Source organism: Felis catus, chromosome C1 (genome assembly GCF_018350175.1).
Source record: "Felis catus isolate Fca126 chromosome C1, F.catus_Fca126_mat1.0, whole genome shotgun sequence".
In the NCBI taxonomy this organism is placed as follows: Eukaryota; Metazoa; Chordata; class Mammalia; order Carnivora; family Felidae; genus Felis; species Felis catus.
Genome location: NC_058375.1, coordinates 25,186,307 through 25,206,780, shown reverse-complemented (window position 1 = coordinate 25,206,780; position 20,474 = coordinate 25,186,307). Strand labels below are relative to the sequence as shown.

General features: G+C 52.3%; 1 protein-coding gene across 3 annotated transcripts in view; it reads right to left on the bottom strand.

Moving 5' to 3' along the window:
* Positions 1-2,945: 2,945 nt before the first annotated feature.
* ZNF362 (zinc finger protein 362) overlaps positions 2,946-20,474 on the bottom strand; it is a 40,098-nt gene continuing 22,569 nt past the window's right edge. For all 3 annotated transcript variants that reach the window (XM_023258429.2, XM_045035500.1, XM_045035501.1), the window contains 5 exons: positions 18,620-18,941; positions 17,631-17,855; positions 8,715-8,793; positions 8,444-8,602; positions 2,946-4,752 (listed from right to left, as the gene is read on the bottom strand). In XM_023258429.2, coding sequence (XP_023114197.1) covers positions 4,636-4,752; positions 8,444-8,602; positions 8,715-8,793; positions 17,631-17,855; positions 18,620-18,941 — 902 coding nt within the window. In that variant the 3' untranslated portion in view covers positions 2,946-4,635. The remainder of the gene's footprint in view (positions 4,753-8,443; positions 8,603-8,714; positions 8,794-17,630; positions 17,856-18,619; positions 18,942-20,474) is intronic.

Below are 20,474 nucleotides of genomic sequence, written 5' to 3'. Positions count from 1 at the left end.
TTATTGATGATGTGACATAAGAGATCTCGCCGCTCTCAAACGCAGTTCAAAGCTCCCCACTGCCTCCCACCCAAACTGGATTAGCAAAACCCAGAAGGCCTTTTGGACTCTGGTTTAGATAAGCACAGGCCAGCTGTACCTTAGAACAGGTTATTGCTTGATGGCTCTGAGCTGGCACATTCCTTCCTCTCCCTCACCCTGCAGCATTCCCCGAGGGCCACCCACGCCCACCTTCACACACACCCCGTGGCCATGAGAGGCCTGAGCACCAGCCAGTAAGCTCTGCTTGTCTCCTAACTCTGCGCGTGACTGTGGACAAGTCCCTCACCTTGCCGAGCCTCGGTTTCCTCAGATTTGTAAAGCGGGGGTGCCCATCACCCTCCCTGCGGAGGTTGTCGTGATGCTGCAGAAAACGTAACTTGCCTTCTCCCCGTCCTTGCCTGTCCCTTCTCCACCAAGTTCGTGGAGTCAAAGGCTTTGCCAAAAGAACAGCCATTTCCTGTTTTAAATGATGGCTGGGTCAGGGGGTTCCAGGTGCTGGACTGGGACAGCTTCGCACTGTGGGTAGAGACCTTCCTGAGGACAGGGAAGAGTCAAGGAAGATGCAGTGTGGAACAGACAACCTCTTGGGAGTGTCTCCCTCCTTTGTCTCACCCAGAGGCCCATGGGGGGACATTAGAGGGACTTGGGGCAGAAGCAGGAATAACAAGGGCGGATAAGCTTCTTCTGCAGCCACTTCCATCGGTGTCACTGTCAGTCAGCACCGTCCTCAGCACCCAGGCCGGGGCCCTCAGAGACAGTGGAAGCTCCTGAGAGCTTCCAGGTGAGCAGGTGAAAAGCTGCCAGTCCTCCCAGTCCTCGGAGTGTCGCTTCTACATGCAAAATCTTCACCTGCCCCTGCTGCCCCACCCTGCCAGGCCAGCTCAGATGTCATCCCCAAACACCAGCAGCTGTCTAGCCAGGGTTCACTGGTCATAAGGGATTTAGATCCACCGGGGCCATGTCAAATAATAACAGTTACACTTACTGGTACTTAGTCTGCACTGGGCAAAGTTTGAAGCATTGGCCATATATTGATTCATTTAATCCCCACATCCACCCTATACGTTGGTTGCTGTCATTTCCCTCATTTTACGTATGAGAAAATCAGGCACAGAGAGGTTAAGTGACTTGCCCGATGTCGTGCCACCAGCAACTTAAATTCACTGATGTGAGAACAAGCAGGAAATCAAACCTGCCCGGAAGATGGAGATCCAAAGTCAGGAACCGAGTCTGACACAGGCTCTATCCAGGTCTTCTCTGTCCGCCTCTGCTTCTGTCTGCCTCTGTCCTGCTTGTGTGTGGCCCAACACACGTCCCTACCCCTGGGCCACGGGCTCTTCCGGGCTCCTGAACTGGACCTCTTCCTAATTCACGGACCGGAAAATCTGATTGGAGAGTCAGCCAGTGGTGTGCTGGCAGATGTTTAGCAACTGGCTCCTCCAGGAAAAAGAAAGCCCAGATTTGTAGCCTTCGCCAGTTTCTGTTGTAGAAACCCCACCACGGCCGATTCAACACCACCACGTCCACCGAATATGGAGTCGGCCACGTGTGTGTGGTGTGCACAACCCACTCGTGAACCAGGACAGCCAACGCATCCCGCTGGCACCATCGCTACCATCGGTCTAAGACTTCAACGGCTGAGTCAAATGTCCACTGCTGGCCACTCGGTTGTGGCTGGGATCGGGTCAAGTGATGCAAACATGGCCGCCAGAGCTCACCCCTTAGCACAGCAGGCTGTGGGAGGTCAATTTCCGAGAACGCCTTGAGGCCCGTGAGGTTACCGAAGACAGGTTCCTGGCTACTCCATATCCACTTACCCCTCCTCATGTCAACACATCTGGTTTCCTTTTGGGGAGATGTACTACAGATTGGGGTTTCACCTGATGCTCCAGGTTTAGAGCATGGGCTCTAGGTCTAAGCCAATCAAGGATAGACATTCTGGTCATGGTGATTGGTTCAGGGATGGGACCTACCCCCGTCCCAACCAGCAAGACCCAGATATTTGCTGGGGCTTCTAGAAGAGAGAGAGGCTTGACTGCAGGAAACCCCGCGGGGAGCCTGTGAGGCTGGAGCTGCTGACCCCCCAGGAGCCTGAGGGTGAAACCGGCTCTTAGAACAAAGCAAAGTGGAGAGCTGGAGACACAACAGTGAGCCCTGAGGCTGGCCTGACTCCCGCACTGTCCTGTTATGAAAGCCAATAAATCCTTGTTTGGGTTGGACTTTGTACACTTGCAGCCACGTCTTGACTCACAAGGCCTGTGAGGGCTCAGAGTGAATTCCTGAAGGCGAGCTCCATGGTGACTCTTGGTAGAGTCACTTCTGTCTCACTCAGAATGTCCCACAGAGGACCAGCCTTGATAAACTCTGGGGTCATTAATTCCCGCATCTCCCTCCTCCACAATCAAAACATTGACCCACGTGGGAAAAGTGGGTTGAAGGGGACTTCTTGGTTCCCTCAATCACGGGAATCGTGTCCCAGTCAGGGCACTTGCGGTGGACCCCCGAAGATAGGCAGGGTACTGGGATGTGGCCGCCCCCCCACCTGGGAGCGGGGGCTGTGAACCCCACTGGACCCCATATATCCAAAAAGGCTTCATTCAGAATGAGACAAACCTGGGTGAGACGTGTGTTCCTGCCACTTAATTACAGCATGATCCTCGGCAAAAACAACAACAACGAAACAGAAACGAAAAAAAACCCTCTTGGTTTTCTGCCTCCTTCATAGGGGGCCATAGGGTGCCAGGCACCGAGCACTTGGCTCAGCAGCTGGGGTGAGGCCAGCCCACGGGAAGGGGCCATTTCCCTCCTTCCCCAAGTCTGGGGGGCGGGGGAGGGGAGAGGAGCAATGGAAAAGTGCCCCCCAGCCCCGCCCTCGCACGGAGCACGCGAGACACCACCGCCACCCAGGTGCAGGTACAGTTTATTCTTCACAACAGAGAAATACAAAGAGCAGAGGGTTTGGGATTCTTGGTCTCTCGCCCCATGTAGTGTCTTCCCCCACACTGGATTTTTATTTTGCTCCCCACCCCTTCTCTTAAATAGAATGCAAACCTGTTTCCTGAAGCATTGAGGGGCACCTGCCCTCACCTCCCTGCCACCAAGATGCAGACTGAGAAGCCGACAGACTGTTTTCTCTTTTTTAATAAGGTAACTAGTTCTAGATATGGTGGCCTGGAGGTCCCATAGAAAAAAGCAAATGGGGTGTTAACAGTATGTATAACAGCGTATTTACAGGGTAGTAACATGCGGACAAAAAGCTACAATACTGAGTATCCGACGACGCAAGTCAAACAAAGGGGTGGGGGCTGGGGCAGAGAACCCCATGGGAAAAAAAACCCCAGGAAACGTTAAACTGGTAAATCAATGGCGAGTTAAGGCTTAAAAAGTGTATAAAAATAACACAGTTAATATTCAAAACGGAACTCCAGATACAGAATATATAGATGAGTTTCTGTCTAGTTTTTTTTTTTTTTTCCCCGGGGGATGAAGGGGGGCTTCTCCGGGCTCTGTACATAGTTCCTATATACATGGACACGCATGGCTTTCAGATCGGGGTGTGTCTGTGGGGGCTGAGGGCAGGGTCTGCTCCTGGGACCCTCCTCCCCGAGGATCCCTTCCCTGCCGAGGGGCCTAGGGCCTGGACTGGGGATTCCCCCCTTCATGACAGGGAAGACACATAACCCCTCCCTGGGCACTGCCCCATCTGGAGGAAATTCTGGAGGGGGGGGTCCTAAGCCTAGGCCCACTCCCTCCCCACCCCCCTGCCCACAGTCTGGGATGGTGGGAGAGGTAGCCAATAGGTTTCCTGGCCAGCACCGAGGTAGACTGGGGTGGTCTTCAGGGCAGTGGAGGGCCAGGTCTTACCCAGCCCACCCTCACCCCATTTCCCTGGGCCTGTGCCCAGCCCAGCCCAACGCTGCACCCTTTGGTCCTGCGGATCTCCCAGCCCCTCTCCTGTTTTGCCTCCTGAAGCCCGGGCAGCCCCAGGAGCTGCCTCATCCCTCTGCTCAGTAATGCCCAGGGTGTAGCCCGAGAGGTTGGAGCTGGGCACCTAGGGGTGAGTGGCTCACTCCAGATGCTTCCTGTCCCCTCCCACCTGGGGGGGGGGTCCCCTTTGCAGTCCAGAAACCCAGGCCTGAGCCTTCCCTCAAGACCTGAGGCTGTGGCAAGAGAAGGTCCCACGCTGCCCTCTGGTTCTCTGTGTCCATCTGTCCGATTCTTTTCATTTCTCGGTCTTAGCAGCACCAACTTCTTGGCCAATAAATATCTTTTTTGTTATTTCCAAAACAAACTTAAAAACAAAAACAGTGAAGCAAGTGGAGGGTGGGGAACAAAAAGAAACCCAACAGAGAGGTTCAAAGTGCTCTGAGATCGTCTTTGGATGCCACCAAAACAGTCCAGAATCTTGCAGTTGGCCTGGCCGCCCCCGGAGCTGGACCGGGCAGGGCTTCTGCAGCCCAGGCTTTCTGGAAGGTCAGGAAGGTCATGAGAGAGCTCGGCTGTTCCTGGAGGGCCCCTGGAGGAAGCTGGGGCCTGGTGCTGCCTGGGTCTGTGTCTGCCAGTGGGCAGGGTGGGGCGGCGCCTTGGGTCGGCTCAGATGAGGGAAATTCGCACCGGGATGCCGGGGGACTCCGTCCTCTGGGGCGAGTGATGGCTCACCAGGTGCTCCACCACCGTGTGTTTGGACATGTGCTTCATCAGGTAGGTCTCCTGTGGGCAGGGGTGAGATTCAGAACATGCAACCCTTGGCAAGACACGCAGGGGAGGCTGCAGTTCCCACAAGTGGCCACTGGAGGGCTCTGTGGTAGGTGGGCCAGCTGGTGGCGAGCAGCCCGGCTCTAGGCCATCAGGTGGGCAGTGAGCATTAGTTCTAGCGATGATGCTACATTGCCGCCACGCGTGGGTGCTGGCCCGTTTACCAGACTGTGAGCCCACAGCATGCCAGCTGGAGAGCTGGCACACACCAGGCTCGTCCCTCAGAAGTGCCCACCTGAACCTCCTGAGGGCCAGGCCAACTGGCTGCACCTCAGCCTGCCTGGGGGATCGAGCACAGCCGCCCCCATCTGGCTGGTGCTCCAGCGAGGGAGAAGCAGGAGGCCTTGGTCTGAGCTGGATCCTGCCACCTCGTAGCAGTGGAACCTCAGATACGTCATCTCGTATGTCCAAGCCTCCTCTTGAAGGAACCACCTCAAAGGGTCGCTATGGCAGATAGAGCTCCCAGCACGTGGTAAGGGTCAAGGGGACTGTTCCTCCCCCAGTCTCTACTCTGGATTCCAGGCGGTGGTGGGAGCCCCGGCCTCTGCAACCCCCCCACCACCCCACGCAATCCTCCCTTGGGAAGAAGCCGGACCTGATAGGACCGGTGACTTGGGGAAGCACAAACTGGGCATGCTCGGCTCGTCCCCTGACTGTCCCCACGGCTCTTCTGAGTCTGACCTGAGGCACCCACAACTGGGCGCGTGAGGGGACCCGCGGGCTCACCTGCAGGCCTGGAGGCCCTCACACTCAGGTGGAAGGAAGTGGGAATACCTGGTGAGCCACCACTCGCCCCACAGGACAGAGTCCCCCGGTCTCAAACATCACCTTGCTCAGAATCAGTCATGTAGAGGAAGCCCTCAAATGCGGTGGCAACAGGCTATCAACACCACCAGAGGGAAAGCCTCAGCAGCACGCAAACTAGGAAACTACTCTTCAGTGAATACACTGCAAAGAAAAAAACGACCCGGGTGGGGGCAGGGGCACAGGGTGGGGATCAACAGACTAAAAGATGTATTGACAGGGTACAATGTAGGGATCTTCCTTGGATCTTGATTACAAAATCAAATTGCAAGTAAACAAAATGCTGGCCTAATTCAGGAGACAGAAAATGTGAACGCTGACCGGGTAGCTGATGGTACCAAGGACTTAAGGGAATTGTAAAGATACCGTGGACATGTTAAAAAAGAGGAGTCCTGATGTTTAGAGACAGAGTGAAAATCTTCAGATGAAACAACATAATGTCTACAGAGACATTATAGGGACAGAAAATAGGGATATGGATGAGCCAAGATTGGTTGATGGTTCTGGGGGCTAATGGCAACGTGGGGGTTCACTCTTCTAAAATATTTCTTTTATGTATTAAAGTAGTTTAAAATTCAATCCATTAAAATGTTTTTTGGTTTTTTTTTTTAAAGGTATGTCACTGGGGGCCTGGGTGGCTCAGTTGGTTAAGCATCCAACTCTTGATCTCGGCTCAGGTCATGATCTCACGCTTCATGATTTTGAGCCCCGAGTCAGGCTCTGTGCTGACAGCACGGAGCCTGCTAAGGATTCTCTCTCTCTCTCTCTCTCTCTCTCTCTCTCTCTCTCTCTCTCTCCTCTCTCTGTCTCTGCCCCTCCCCTGCTCGCTTGCACGTGCGCTCTCACACGCGCTCTCTCTCTCGCTGTCAAAAAAATAAAACAAAATAAACATTAAAAAAAAAAAAAAAGATGTCAGGGTACCTGACTAGCCCAGTCAGTAAAGCATGTGACTCTTGATCTCAGGGTCCCGAGTTCAAGCCCCACATTGGGCATGGAGCCTACTTAAAAAAATATCATGCCAACTATACTTTACTTAAAAACAAAAATAAATTTAAAATAATTATTCTTGTTCTAGAGAGTCCAGTCAGGCCCAGTTCTAGAGAGTCCAGTTACCGCAAGACAGGTAAACTGGGACACCCCCGCTGACCCCAGAATTCAGACAGACTCCATCTAGAATCTCACTCATGGACGCCTGTGGTCCCTCCCCTGGGAGCAGATGTGAGGAGGTGGGTGTCCAGAACTTGAGGCCAACACCAGCTGACAGTCAGCCGGCTGAGTGGGGCTCCTAGGTCTCTGGGGTGCCCTGCCTCTCCCCTTGGGGCCCTTTCCCTGCAGGTTCTGCCCTCTGTCTTTCAACTCTCCTCTGCCCTTTGAACTCCAGGGAGGGAGCAGTGTCATGAACCCAGTGCTCAGCAACCACAGGCCTGGCTGGCACCTGCCATACTCCTCACCACCCGCCGTGTGCCCCCCTCCAGTCAGTGACCTCTCAAAAATATCCTCCCGGGCAGTCCCCTCCCCCCAGTGGCTTCCCATTCTACCTGGCAAATATCCAAACTCCCTAACAAGGCCCCACAGCCCCGTGTGACCTAATCCTCTTTCAGTTCCTGGAACCTGCCACACTTGTTCCACCTCAGGGTGTGCTCCTGCTTCGAAGTTTCTCACCCTCCTTACCCTTCAAGGCTTCATTGAAATGTTACCCCCTCCCCTGACCTACCCAGACCTACCCAGACCTACGTCCCTTTCTCAATTCTGTTCTAGCCTCCCTGCTGCTTTATCAACCTATGTTTCCTTCAGACCAGTGGTTCTCAGGCGGAGGGGACTTCACCGCCTGCCCCAGGACATTTGGCAACGTCTGGCATTTTGGGTTGTCACAGCCTGGGGAGGGACAGCTAGTGCACAGAGGCCAAGGATATATCTAACATCCTATGATGCACGAAACAGTCCCCGAGCACAAAGGTACCCTGCCCAAATGTTAACATGCACCGAGGACGAGAAACCCTGCTTACAGCAATTACCATAATTTGTCATTCCATATTTATTTGTTGGTTACTTGTTTAATATCTGTCTCCAGCAGTAGAGTCCAATCTCCCTGGGGGCAGAGAATATGTCTGTTTGATTCATCCTGACTCCCAATAGCCTGGCACAAGTGTTCAGTAAACACTGAGAGAATAAATCATCGTATTAGCGGATGTTTATTAGGCACTGGCTCTGCTGGCCAACAGCCCTGTGAGTTGAGAACTGTTACCTCGTCATTTTACAGATGAGGAAATTGAGGCTCAGTGATCTCTGTCTGGATTTGCATGGGGGTCTATTAACCAGAATATCTGATTAGCTGGAGACGCGCACACACTCAGGTGATTTGCCCAGCCTCCTTCTTCTTGCTGAAAGGCCCTTGCTTAGGGAAATTCCCACCCAGGGACAGAGGGTTGGATGAGATGACCTTTCTGGTACTGCTCAGGCCTTTCCTGAGATGAGGAAGCTCTGGGCCGAGCCACTGCGCCCTCTTGTGGCCACGATGGGGGTTGTAGCTTGCCCAGCAGGGAAGGCCCTTCCCCGGCTCTGGCTCTGGAGAGCAGGGTGCCTGGCCCCCCACCACTGCCTTCAGTGTTCCGGGGCCTGGAGGAAACCAGGCGGCTACAGGCCGCCAAGAGGCTGGAGGCTCGGCCCAGGGCAGCCAGAAACAGAACTGGGGAGCCGAAACCCTGGCTCTGCCACTCATCGTGATCTCGGGGAGTCGCTTCCCCTCTCTGGGCCTCGGTTTCCTTGTCTGCAAAGTGGGGAGAATCAAGATGGCTGAGGCCACGGGAAAGGAAGAGGTCCCCCGAGGACCCCAGGCACTCACCGAGGTGTAGGCCCGCCCGCACATGCTGCAGCAGTAGGCCTTGGCGTGCTTGATGGCGTGGGCGGAGAGGTGGATCTGCAGGGACGCGGAGTCCGAGTAGGCCCGGTAGCAGTTGGGACACTTGTAGGGCTTGTCCTTGTTGTGCTGGCGCTGGTGAGACTGCGGGGAGCACAAAGGGGTCAGGGGCCAGCCGGGGCTCCCCCCAGCCCCATCCCGGCTTGGGCTCCCTTTGCAGGGGGCCAGGCAAGGCAAGGGGCAGGCGGGCACTCACCTGGAGGTTGGAGAGCTGAGTGAAAGCCTTTTCGCAGCCAGGATGTGGGCACTTGTAGGGTCTGTCGCCTGTGTGGATTCTGCAATGGGCAGTGAGGTGGAGTCCCTGACAGATACCGTGGGCCGGCTCCGGCCCCCCAGGCCCTTGGATGGCCTGCACCATATATCTGACTCCCAAGCCGCCCTGTCTCCACTCCATACACTCCCAGAGAGCCCCAGGCAAGGGCCGGGGACTTCACAGGTACCCCCTTCTCCTTCCTTCTCTGGCCTCCCATTGCCCGTCTGTAACCAGAGCCCTCCTGCTCCCCACAGCTCCCTGCTGAACCCCGCCCACCGCCAGCGCCCACTCAGACACCCGGCCCAGCCCCCCAGCCTCAGGGGCCCACGTTGACTGCTTTCTGCCCCTCTCTTCTTAAAAACCCACCTACAGACCACCACTGAAAGAACACAGATCCACAGCTTTGCCAGGAACGTGCCTGTCCACTCTGCCTCTTGCCTTCAGAAGGAAATGTCTCTGACTGGCCCCCAACTTCTGTCCCCTGCCCTGTCCCCACATCAGATTCATGTCTGGGATGGCTACCTGGTCACCCCAGCTACCGAGAGAATGCAGGACGGGGAGGCCCGGCAGTTCAGCCCTCTCTGTCCTTCCTGTGAGCCCTCTGTCCCCTCCCACTCCTGGGTTCTCATCCTGGCTGCACCAGCTACTAGCTGGGCGACCCTGGGAAAAATCACTGAGCCTCGGTTTCCTCATCTGCAAAATGAGCATAAAAATATGACCTCACGTCACTTTGTGAAGATTACGTTAGATAATACGTGTTAAGGGGTTTGGCCAAGTGTTGGCACAAAGTCCGCACTCAGTCAACACTTGCCAGTATTACCATCATTCATTCATTCATTCATTCACTCAACATTCATTACGCTGGGTAGCCCTGTGCCAGGCACCACGCTTGGTACTTAGAATGAACAAAACAGACAAAAAACCACTGCCTCATGGAAACAAACAACAAACATGAAATAAGTAAGTAAATCCCACATAGAAGGTAATAAGTGCTGTGAGAAGACAGAGAATAAGGTGGGGGGGGGGAGCACGGATGCCGGGGGGTGGGGATTCAGTTTTAAACACGAGGTCAGGGTGGGCCTCACTGAGCAGGTGACTCCAGAGTGATGACTCAAAGGTGGACGGCTGGATTTTCTGTTCAGGTCAGTGGTGCTGCTCGTGCCTGCCTGACAGCCCAGGGGGCCCAGGTGAGGACGGAGGTGGGCCCGGACAGGTGCGCAGACGCCCCAGAGCCCCATCTTCCGTGCAAGCCCTCCGCGATCAGCCTGAGCTTGTCTTCAGTCACCTGTTCTGGCAAATCCTCTCCGCCAAGTAGGTGGGCCGTGAAATGCTGGCCGTCCTGAACGCTGTTTGCCTAATTTGCCACCAAGCATCAAGGGAAGGGAGAACCCAGCCCTGGCCACACGGTGTCCCTAATGCCCCAGGCCACCTCACCGAGGCGGCTTGCTCTGCCCATCAACAAACTCATCAAACTAAGGTCCCTGTCCCAGCAGGCCCCATGCTGGATAGGCTTGAATAAACAACATTCCCCGCCATCAGGAAGACATTGGCTGCCCACCGTGAACACGGGAAGAGTCCAGATTCCTTAGTGTGTCATTCAAGGCCCTTCATCGTGTGCTCTGGCCTCACCTCCCTGCTCCTATGCACCCTACATCCTGGTCCAAGATCCATTTCTCACCCGGCAACCTTGTCTGACTAATGATTCTGCCCACCAAACCTGTGATCCGGATGCATCCTCAGTACAGGGGTCACTCCCCCCCCCCGCCCCCGCCCACCATCTCCTCTACGCAACAGGGAGGAGGGCAAGCACAGGGCCCAGGCTCAGATGCCAAGGCCAGAGCCAGCTCACAGGCTGCACAGAAACCTGCCAAGTGGAGCTGGGTTGGCCTGATTTTGAGAACCCCATTCTACCTGCACATTTCTGGATGTCATGTATCTGGAGACATCATTCCAACCATGGCACCCTGTCCCCACAATGGAAGGACCTTAATGGTCATCTGCACTGACACAACCCCTCCGTTCCATCCTCCCCTCACCCCCTTCAGGGCTAGGGAATTCATTCAGTTGGGGTCAGGTGGCAGAGGGGACTAAGGGACCCCAGGGCATGTGCTGATTTTGTCTTAACCCCTCCAGGGCTCACCCCAGAGTCCTTGCCTCCCACCGCTCCTCTCCCCTGCCCCCAGCCTCTGGCCCCACCAGCCTCCCCGACCCCACTAGACTCCAAGCTCCTCCCTTTATCCAGGCTGCCTCCTCTTCCGGGCACACTCTTCCCCAGCTAATACCCGGTGAAAACCCACACTCCTGTTCTTAGCGTAAAAGCCCCCGATTGGGCGGCCTTCCCTGAGCCCCCACAGCAGGCCTGGGCCCTGCAGCCCACCCCCAAGCAATGTGTATTTTGTCACTGCCTAGTCACTGTTTCCCGGGCTGCCTCCTGAGGACAAGGGCTCCCCTGGGCTTGTTCACCAGCATCACCCCAGGGCCCAGCCAAGAGGACCCTGTACATAGGCAGGGACTGAATCAAAGAGGGTTTTCTCTCTGATGTCGGTCACTGGCAACAGTAATATGCTCAACATAGCCAATGACATCCATCCTCAGATACAGGATGCAAGTATTTGTTGACTGACTGCACCCTCCAAAGGTCCTTCCTCAGGGCCCCAGCCAAGCCCTCTGGAGACGGGAAGCCCCCTGTGGCCTCCCAGTCCCAGTACCACAGCTGCCTGGCCTCCTCCCTGGACTCCCAGCAGCAGCCTCTCCCCTCCTGGCCTCCGCCACAGCAGCAGCGCAGGGATCTGACCTCGTCATGGCCCTGCCTGGTGACCTCCACTGTCTCCCCCTTTTCCAGGACAGAGTCCAAACCCTGTGACCCAGCATTCAAGGCCTTGGTTTCTAAAGCCTCCCCCTCCACCACTGCTCTCCCTGGAAGGGAGTCTTTCCAACTTTCCAGTGAGCTACGTACATGAAGACACCGCCCCCCCCACCCCCCCAGCAAGCCTCTGAGCCTGTGCTCATGCTGCCGCCCCTGCCGGGAACACCTCCCCCGACTCCACCCCTGCTCAGTTCCAACATCAGACTCCTGTCTCCGCAGGGCATCTTCTCTGTAGGGGAGCACCCAGCCCGCTCCCCACATGTGCTCACATGTGCGGACCACAGGCAGCGCAGGGGAGCCAAGCTGAAATCAGTGCCCCTGGACCGCCGCAGCCCCCCACCCTGGGGCCCCGAAGACTCGCCCTGCGGTAGCTGGCACCTCCACCCATAGGAGCTTCATCCGCAGCCCCTTCCTCCCTGTGACGCACGGGCTCCTGGGGGAATCTGGGCTCAAATCTCACTTCTGCCTCCTCGTAGCACAGTGACCTTGGGCAAGTGACTTTGCCTCCCTCAACCCAGTTTCCTCAGTCCGAAAATGGCGATAATAATACGGATTGTAATGACCGTGAGGATTCAGTGACTTCTTCGAAGGGTGTTCATGAGATACTTTCTATTTAAGATAAACAGGTTATACAAACCAAGAAGGAGAACTTATTCAATGTTTAAATAAAATTATGGACAATTCATCAGTTCTCATTTTTTCTTTTATTTCCCAGGTAATAAAGTACACTGAACGACTTCAGCCGGGTGAATGCTTTGGAACTAACACAACGGTAGGGTTAGCACAAGTTAACCTTCCTTGAGATGACTCACTCTCCGTGCCACTTTTCAGATTCGCTACCTCTTCTTTAGAAACACAGCTTCACACTACAGGAGGACTTCGTATGGAAACACCCGCCTCGGGGCCAGGCACACGGGCGTCCTGGACACACGCTAGTTGTGGGTAGAATTTGACTACCGTTACGATCATCAGACTCGAGAAAAACGGAACGACGCCTACCCCTGCCACCAGTACGCCTACCCCGGCACACGCACACAAACGTCACATAGCTGAGAACACAAACGCAAACCGGTCTGCAGCCTGAATAGACAAACACATCCGGTCACTCGAGCCTCTTCCTAGACCTCACCCACCCACTCACAAAACGGGTGCGATCCCCGACTTTTGCCTTGTAAGACTGCAGGTACATGACCTCGCCCTCGCGCCCACTGCTGTCGCAGGTGTGACAGATGCCATTTTTCTACGCTGACCAGACTCTCTGCAAAGTTCTGCTGACTTTCTTTTGAAATACATGTGGTTTTTATTATTTACGGGGCCACCCCTGAACTCTGGACTTCTGGAACACTCTGCCAGCTACCTGCGTTTCCTTACTTGTTTTGTCTTCCTTTCACGGAGGAGAGCCCCACCAAAGTGCTTCAGCACATCGAAACCACGTTGCCCCCCAGAATGCTTCCAGGCACATCTTTCTCCATAACCAGAGTCATCTTGCTCAACCTGTTTCTAACTCTATTTCTATTACGTAACCAGGGCTGGTTCGGCCTTGGACGTGACCTTCTTTTATTCCCCTCATTACTGGCATCACCCTTGGAAGATGGATTTGATTATGTGCCTTGACTGTCTGGTTTTCCACGGAGGGGCAAAAAGCAGGAAAGAGTCTCTGTGGAACGGCAGGGCAGGAAACAAGGAACCTGGAATCTGGTTGCTTCTTTGTGTTTAGCTCTTTGTTTGTTTGTTTGTCTAACGGATTCTGGAACTTGTATTCGGGACACCCACCTCTTTGTCACTGGGTGAGGACACATCGGTTTAATTATATGTGTCACTGTCTAATGACTAACAATTTGTCTCTAATGTTAATAGGACCCTCTTCTATTGCTTGTTTGGTTTCCCACCATTATGCACTCAAATCACTCGAGGAAAAAAAAAATGTGTGTCCTTGGGAATGGAGAGCAATCCCTGGATAAGGAACATCAGCAAAATCCCCTCCTTCAAAGGCCTGTGAAATTTTTGTTGCGTTTTTGGTCACGATCTTGATGAGTATTTTAAAACAAAGGTTTACGTCTGAAAAAACTAGGATTCCTCCTAATTATCACTACTTGCTACTGTGTTTCTTTCTTTTTTTTTTAAGTTTCTTTTTGAGAGAGAGAGAGACAGACAAAGCATGAGTGGGGGAGGGGCAGAGACAGAGGGAGACAGAATCCGAAGCAGGCTCCAGGCTCTGAGCTGTCAGCACAGAGCCTGATGCGGGGCTCCAACTCACAAACCGTGAGATCATCACCTGAGCCGAAGTCAGATGCCCAACCTACTGAGCCATTCAGGCGCCCCATTTAAAAAAAATTGTTTTTTGAATGTTTATTTATTTTTGAGAGGGAGAGACAGAGCGTGAGCAGGGGAGGAGCAGAGAGAGAGGGAGACACAGAATCCGAAGCAGGCTCCAGGCTCTGAGCTACCAGCACAGAGCCCGAACCGGGGCTCAAACTCACAGACCGCGAGTTCATGACCTGAGCTGAAGTCAGACGCTCAACCGACTGAGCCACCCAGGTGCCCCATTACTACCAAACCAATGCTCATACCTTACCTAGGCTGCCCACCTTGTGCCCTAGCCTTCTCGAATCCAGGCCCCCAATCAGAATAATGTTATCAAAGTATCTTTTACACCCAAACGCTCTTGGACTTTCCAGATGGCCACCAGGCAACACCAAAGAGTTCCTTCTTTGCTTTACTAAAAGAGGGGATGCTCCAAATGATTGAGGGTTTTGTATTTTCTGTATTTTTAGTTAGCCAAACACTAGAGCGAGGGCTGTCCTATGAAGATACTAGTGTAAGGCAGCTGGCAAATCAAAAGAAGAGATGGCCAATCTCCCTGCATTAATTTTATATTTTATGTGTGTATATACATAGAGAAAATGTATTATACACTTATATTCATTTTATATGTATGATAATATGTAACTTATACGATTATATAGTATATCATACAGAATTATATATGCTATATAATATAAATATATACATTTGGGCACTTTTTAAAATGGAGACCAAAAAACAGTAACTTATTTTCACGTACAATAAAAATCAAAAAGACATGTCCTTATGAGCACTAGGTGTTATATGTAAGTGACGAATCACTAGGTTCTAATCCTGAAAACAATACTCCACTGTATGTTAACAACTTGAATTAAAAAAAAAAAAGATTTTGTTCTACATTTAACTAACTACACTTACCAATTAGTGACAGTTATAACACGTCTTATGAGATAAATTAAAAGCGTCTGAAGATGGGTCAATGCCCTTGCTGCCTAAAATCTGTTCTTAATCTTAAATATTGATCATGCAATATATCGTAATAAAAGACTACACTCTCCTCCACTCTGACATTGTTGATTGTTACAATAAATGGACCAGAGTCATTTGGTCTCAGCAACAGATCTGAGGTCCCCCTCACACCCGCCAAAAGACCTCTGCTTCAGGTCTGAAGTTGAGTCTTCTGAAGAAGACATCAAGAGATTATGGGCTCAGTAGAGGACTACAGCACACGCACTCAGTTCTTTACGCTCCAGAGAACAGATGAATGGGCAAACGGACACCATCACCTCGAGCAGACACCGTGTGAGGCCAAGCCAGGGTCCCAGAGTCTTCACTCCAGAAGCAGGCAAGTTGGCAAAGCAGGCTAACCACCCGAGATCAGCAGAACAGGAATTATGACTTTGGACGGAATGAAAGTGATTTAGTTGGGGTTAATTTCTATTTCCTAAAGGGCATATGAGAAAACCCATTTCTTCTTTGGTCTACCTCTAATCCTCAATTTAAGCTATCTTTGAACAAGGAATAAAATACTCAGACCGGGGTGTCTGGGTGGCTCAGTCAGTTAAACGACCGACTTCAGCTCGGGTCACGATCTCACGGTTTTTGAGTTCGAGCCCCACGTCGGGCTCTGTACAGATAGCTCAGAGCCTGGAGCCTGCTTTGGATTCTGTGTCTCCCTCTCTCTTTGCCCTTCCCCCACTCACACTCTGTCTCCTTCTCTCTCTCAAAAATAAATAAATATTAAAAAAAAAAAAAAACCTGCTCCGACCAACTGCCAACAATTTGCGACCATTTGCTCTTCGTGACCATTAGTTTGGTAAATAGGGCCAGTAAGAATCTGTCCTCCTTCCCAACAGGATATAATTGGGTAAGTCAAATTTGTAACCACCACCATGCCAGAAATGTCACATTTGAAGACAAATTTCATTTCATTATAGTATTAGATTACTATAAGCCTGATAGTAAAACACAAGGACTGTCCTTCACATGTGGGAATGTGGGCTCCCTAAGGCTCCAGGAAACTGGACCAGATCTGCTCCCTGGCTTATGGAACCCCAGCCTTCAAGGTTACACATGAAGTTACTCCTGCCAGCCCGAAACGCCAACGCACTGAGTTTGGGGGGGGGGTGTCTCCAAAAACAAGGTACCCTTTCCATCACAGGCTGTACAGGCACAACCCAACAGGTGAACTGGATCCTTCTAGGTTACTGATCTTAAATAATATCATGAGGAATTTTTTCACACACACAGATTAAAAGGAGGACCCAGGGGTTTTGTGAAATCTGACGGAAGTTAGCTCTCAAACCTTAGTATCGTATGCTCTAACCAGCAGGACTTTCTTTCTTCATCAATACCTCGTTACACATGCCTGTGTCCAGAAAACTGGCCAAACTTTAAAAAATAATCAAAGTAATGACAAAAAATCAGAAACCTGAGGAGAGAAAGTTCTGTGGTCAGATCCTTATGCCTCAGGAGGCGCAGGACCGGGAGAAACCACGGATGCCTTGTCCTACTGGCACTCTGCCATTTGTTTCTTACCATCAAACCTACACATTATGCCTCCGAGTCCAAGGAACAGACAAAGCACTCTGTGCCCCGCGATAAAGCACACAAAGGCAATGGATGCGTATGAATAAATCACAAAAAGAACAACAGTTTTTAAGAACCGAAAAATAAAAACTAGGGTCTCTCTGTCTAGCATCAGTCCTCAAAAGAGACAACATTTGAGCACTTCCTGCAAGTTACAAGCTCCACACAAAAACATTACCCCTGACTTTTACAAAGCAGATAGCGGCCAACGCATAGCAATGCTCACAGATGCTATCACCAGGGGAGAGAAAACCTCTGTGTTTCTTCCCCTCTGAAGAGATGAACTGCAATCTTGGTAACCTTTGGTTTGTTTCTCTAAACACCTATGGTGTTTTTATTTGGCGGGTGGATAGTCAGTCTTTCTGATGTCTGTACTCCCCTGCAAAAACTTGTCTTTCCTGAAAGCATTTGTATTTCTGAGTCTCTCTCTGACATGCTCGACTAGACTGTACGCCTATAAGGACAGGGAGTTTTGTCTGTTTTGTTCATTGCTGCACTCCCAGAACCTAGAATCATGTCCGTCTTATGGTAGAGGCTCTGCAAATACTTGTCAAATGGATGAATCACATGACCTATAAAAGATAGTTCTATTTCTTCCACAAATATCAAACAAATGCCCAGATGCTTATTACGTGCCACACCCTGGGGATATGGGGATGGACGGGACCAAGCCCTTGCCTTCAAGAGTCATCAATATATTTGGAAGTTGGGAAAAGAAGCCGGCAAGGACGAGACAGCCTATCGCTACCGTGATGGGGATGCGTAGGGCCCGTCGGGGCGTGGGGAGGCTGGACTGAGAGATGGCTAGGAGAGGCCAGAGAAAAAGGATAAAGATGGGGGAGGGTGTTTCAGGCAAAGGACACAGCAGATGAGACACGGTGGGAAGGGTGGCATAGTAGTGACAGCAGAAGCCAGTGAGGTCCACAGAGGTCATATCACCAAAGGCTTCAAATGCCAAGTAAAGGAGTTTGGTCTTGACCCTCGGGGCAGTGGGCACCTAGAGAAGGTCCTTGCCCCACCTGCACCAGGTCCATGCACCCGGCGCAGGTGCTGAGCTGAAATCGGCTGCAGGGGGTGCAGCACCAGGCGGGGCCACTCACCTGGTGTGCTGCTGGAGGTGGGAGAGCTGTCGGAAGGACTTATCACAGTAGGAGCAGTGGTAGGGCTTGACGCCCAGGTGGATGCGCAGGTGCTGGGCCAGGTAGGAGGCGTTGGCAAAGGACTTGGAGCAGTGCGGGCACTTGTGGGGCTTGGCCTCGGTGTGTGACTTGGAGTGAATTTGCATCTCAGACTTGGTGAAAAAGGTCAGCGGGCACACCTTACACCTGTGGGGTAAGAGGCACATTCACACCTGGGAAGACGGCCACTGCCACCACCCCCGCCCCGCCCCTGCCCTCTGCCAGTATACTGCTCAGGGCACCTTCCACAGCACCCAGACCTTGCACCTGGGCACAGAGCTTCCTTGTGAGGAGCCAAGGGGTACAGGCTCCCAGCCTGGACACCCTCCAATCTGGAGGCAAAGGCTCTTCCCCCAGGGGCCCATTCCCGGCAGTGGGGGAAACGGTTTCCATTTCCCAGGGAAGACAGGCCTGGCAATCCTGGGAAGGTGTGCCCAGGGCCACATGCCCTAACTTTGAGAGTAAGAAGTCCTCCTCCCAGCTGCACATCAGAATCATCTGGGGAGCTTTCAAGAGGGGCTCACTGGCCCTCTGCATGTCCCCCCTCTAACCAATTATATCAAAATTTCTGGAGGTGCTGCCCTGGGATTGGCATTTTCTGAGTGCTCCCCAGATGATTCCAACTTGAGGGTCGAGAGCTTGAAGGGAGGAAGAACAGGACTCCCACGACACCAGGTTGTGATGAGGTTGGCCTCTGGCAACCCCACATATGCATGGGGGGATAGCCCCAGCTTGCCTGTGAATGGGCTGCGGGTGGGGCTCACCAGGAGACCCCGCTCCTCTGGACCTGGCCCCTACCCTCAGCCTCTGCAGTCCCTCTTTCCAGCCCCAGCTGCTGGGCTCCTAGGGCAGCCCTTGGTGTGAGCCTCCACCCCACGCCCACGTGGACCCCCTCCCACCAAGACCCCCACCTGTATGTCTTGCCCTCCTTGGCAGTCTCGCCCGAGGCCAGGATAGGGTAGGGGACTACGAGGACGGGCGGCCCCCCTGGGTTCTCCGCCTTGATCTTTTTGCGGCCGCGCTCGGACTTGGGGGGGCCAAGCAGGCCATGGCCCTGGATTGTCTTGATGGAGTCCAGGAGGGGGGGGCTAGTGATCCCTGAGATGAGGGTGGGGGACGAGGCGATGAGGCGGCTCTGGCTGGTGGTGGTAGGCGTGGACGGGGTGCTGGTCCCCGTGCCTGCACTCGACTCGGACGTGCTCACAGCCGGGGTCCGGGAGGAGAGCCCCAGACCTGTGGAAGACATGGGGTGGGGGCAGCTGCAGAGGCCTTTCTAAGCACCCCCCCACTTCCCTTCGTAAATCACCCCAGGGGGAACTAAATGAGAGGCTGTGTGTCTGTGTGTAGGATGCCTTAGATACCTAAGGACTAAACTGGGTTGGTAACAGAGGCACTTTGGAAATACTTCAAACTGCAGAAAAAAAACAAGCACACAGATGTTCACTACTGTGTTATGTGCAATAGCAAAACGCTAGAGGAACTGAAATGTGTAACATTAGGGAAGGGGTCAATAAATTGTGATCAGTTTTCTCTACTGAACATTAAGTGTCCATTAAAAAGGAGGTTATTATGGGGCGCCTGGGTGGCTCAGTCGGTTGAGCATCCGACTTTGGCTCAGGTCATGATCTCGCGGTCTGTGAGTTCAAGCCCTGTGTCGGGCTCTGTGCTGACAGCTCGGAGCCTGGAGCCTGCTTCGGATTCTGTGTCTCCCTCTCTCTCTGCCCCTCCCCCGCTCAAGCTCTATCTCTCTCAAAAATAAATAAACATTAAAAATAAATAAATAAGTAAAAATAAAAAGAGGTTATGCTTGTAAAACAAAATATACACACAAAACAAACAACAAAATGGCCTATGTATGCACAGAAAAACTAAGTAGGAGAAGATGTACCAAAAGTGATGTGGATAACGCAATTAGGAGTAATTTTTTTTTAAATGTGTTTTGTTTTGTTTTGTTTTGTTTACTTAGCTATACTTTGATTCTTTGACAATGAACTTTTAAAGAAACTTCTGTGATATATATATAGGAGCGCCTGGCTGGCTTAGTTGGAGTGCGCAACTCTTGATCTGGGGGTTGTGGGTTTGAGCCCCACACTGGGTGTAGAGATTACTTAAAAAAAAAACCTTTAAAAAAGGGAAAAGGAAAAAAATAAAATAAACTTTTGTTAATAAAAGTTATTCTTTTAAAAAGGAGGGGACTACAGGGGCCCCTGGGTGGCTCAGTCGGTTGAGCACCCGACTTCAGCTCAGGTCATGATCTCAAGGTTTGTGAGTTCGAGCCCCAGCATCGGGCTCTGTGCTGGCTGCTCAGAGCCTGGAGCCTGCTTGGGATGTTGTGTCTCCCTCTCTCTCTGCCCCTCTCCCGCTTGCACTTTGTCACTCTGTGTCTCTCTCTCAAAAATAAATAAACACTGAAAAAAGGGAGGGGGGGACTAGAAACATTACAATATCAGGTTAAACAGACAAAAGATGAAAATAGTATCTATTGCATGACTAAAACATTGCTTCTTTTGAAAAGAAACCAGGAGCACCTGGGTGGCCCAGTCAGTTAAGTGTCTGACTTTGGCTCAGGTTATGATCTCACGGTTTGTGAGTTCAAGCCCTAAGTCAGGCTCTGTGCTGATAGCTCAGAGACTAGAGCCTGCTTCGGATTCTGTCTCTCCCTCTCTTTCTTCCCCTCCCCTGCTTGTGTGCATGCTCTCTTTCTCTCTCTCAAAAATAAAGACTTTTAAAAAATAAAAAATTTAAGAAATAAAAAAGAAACCAAAA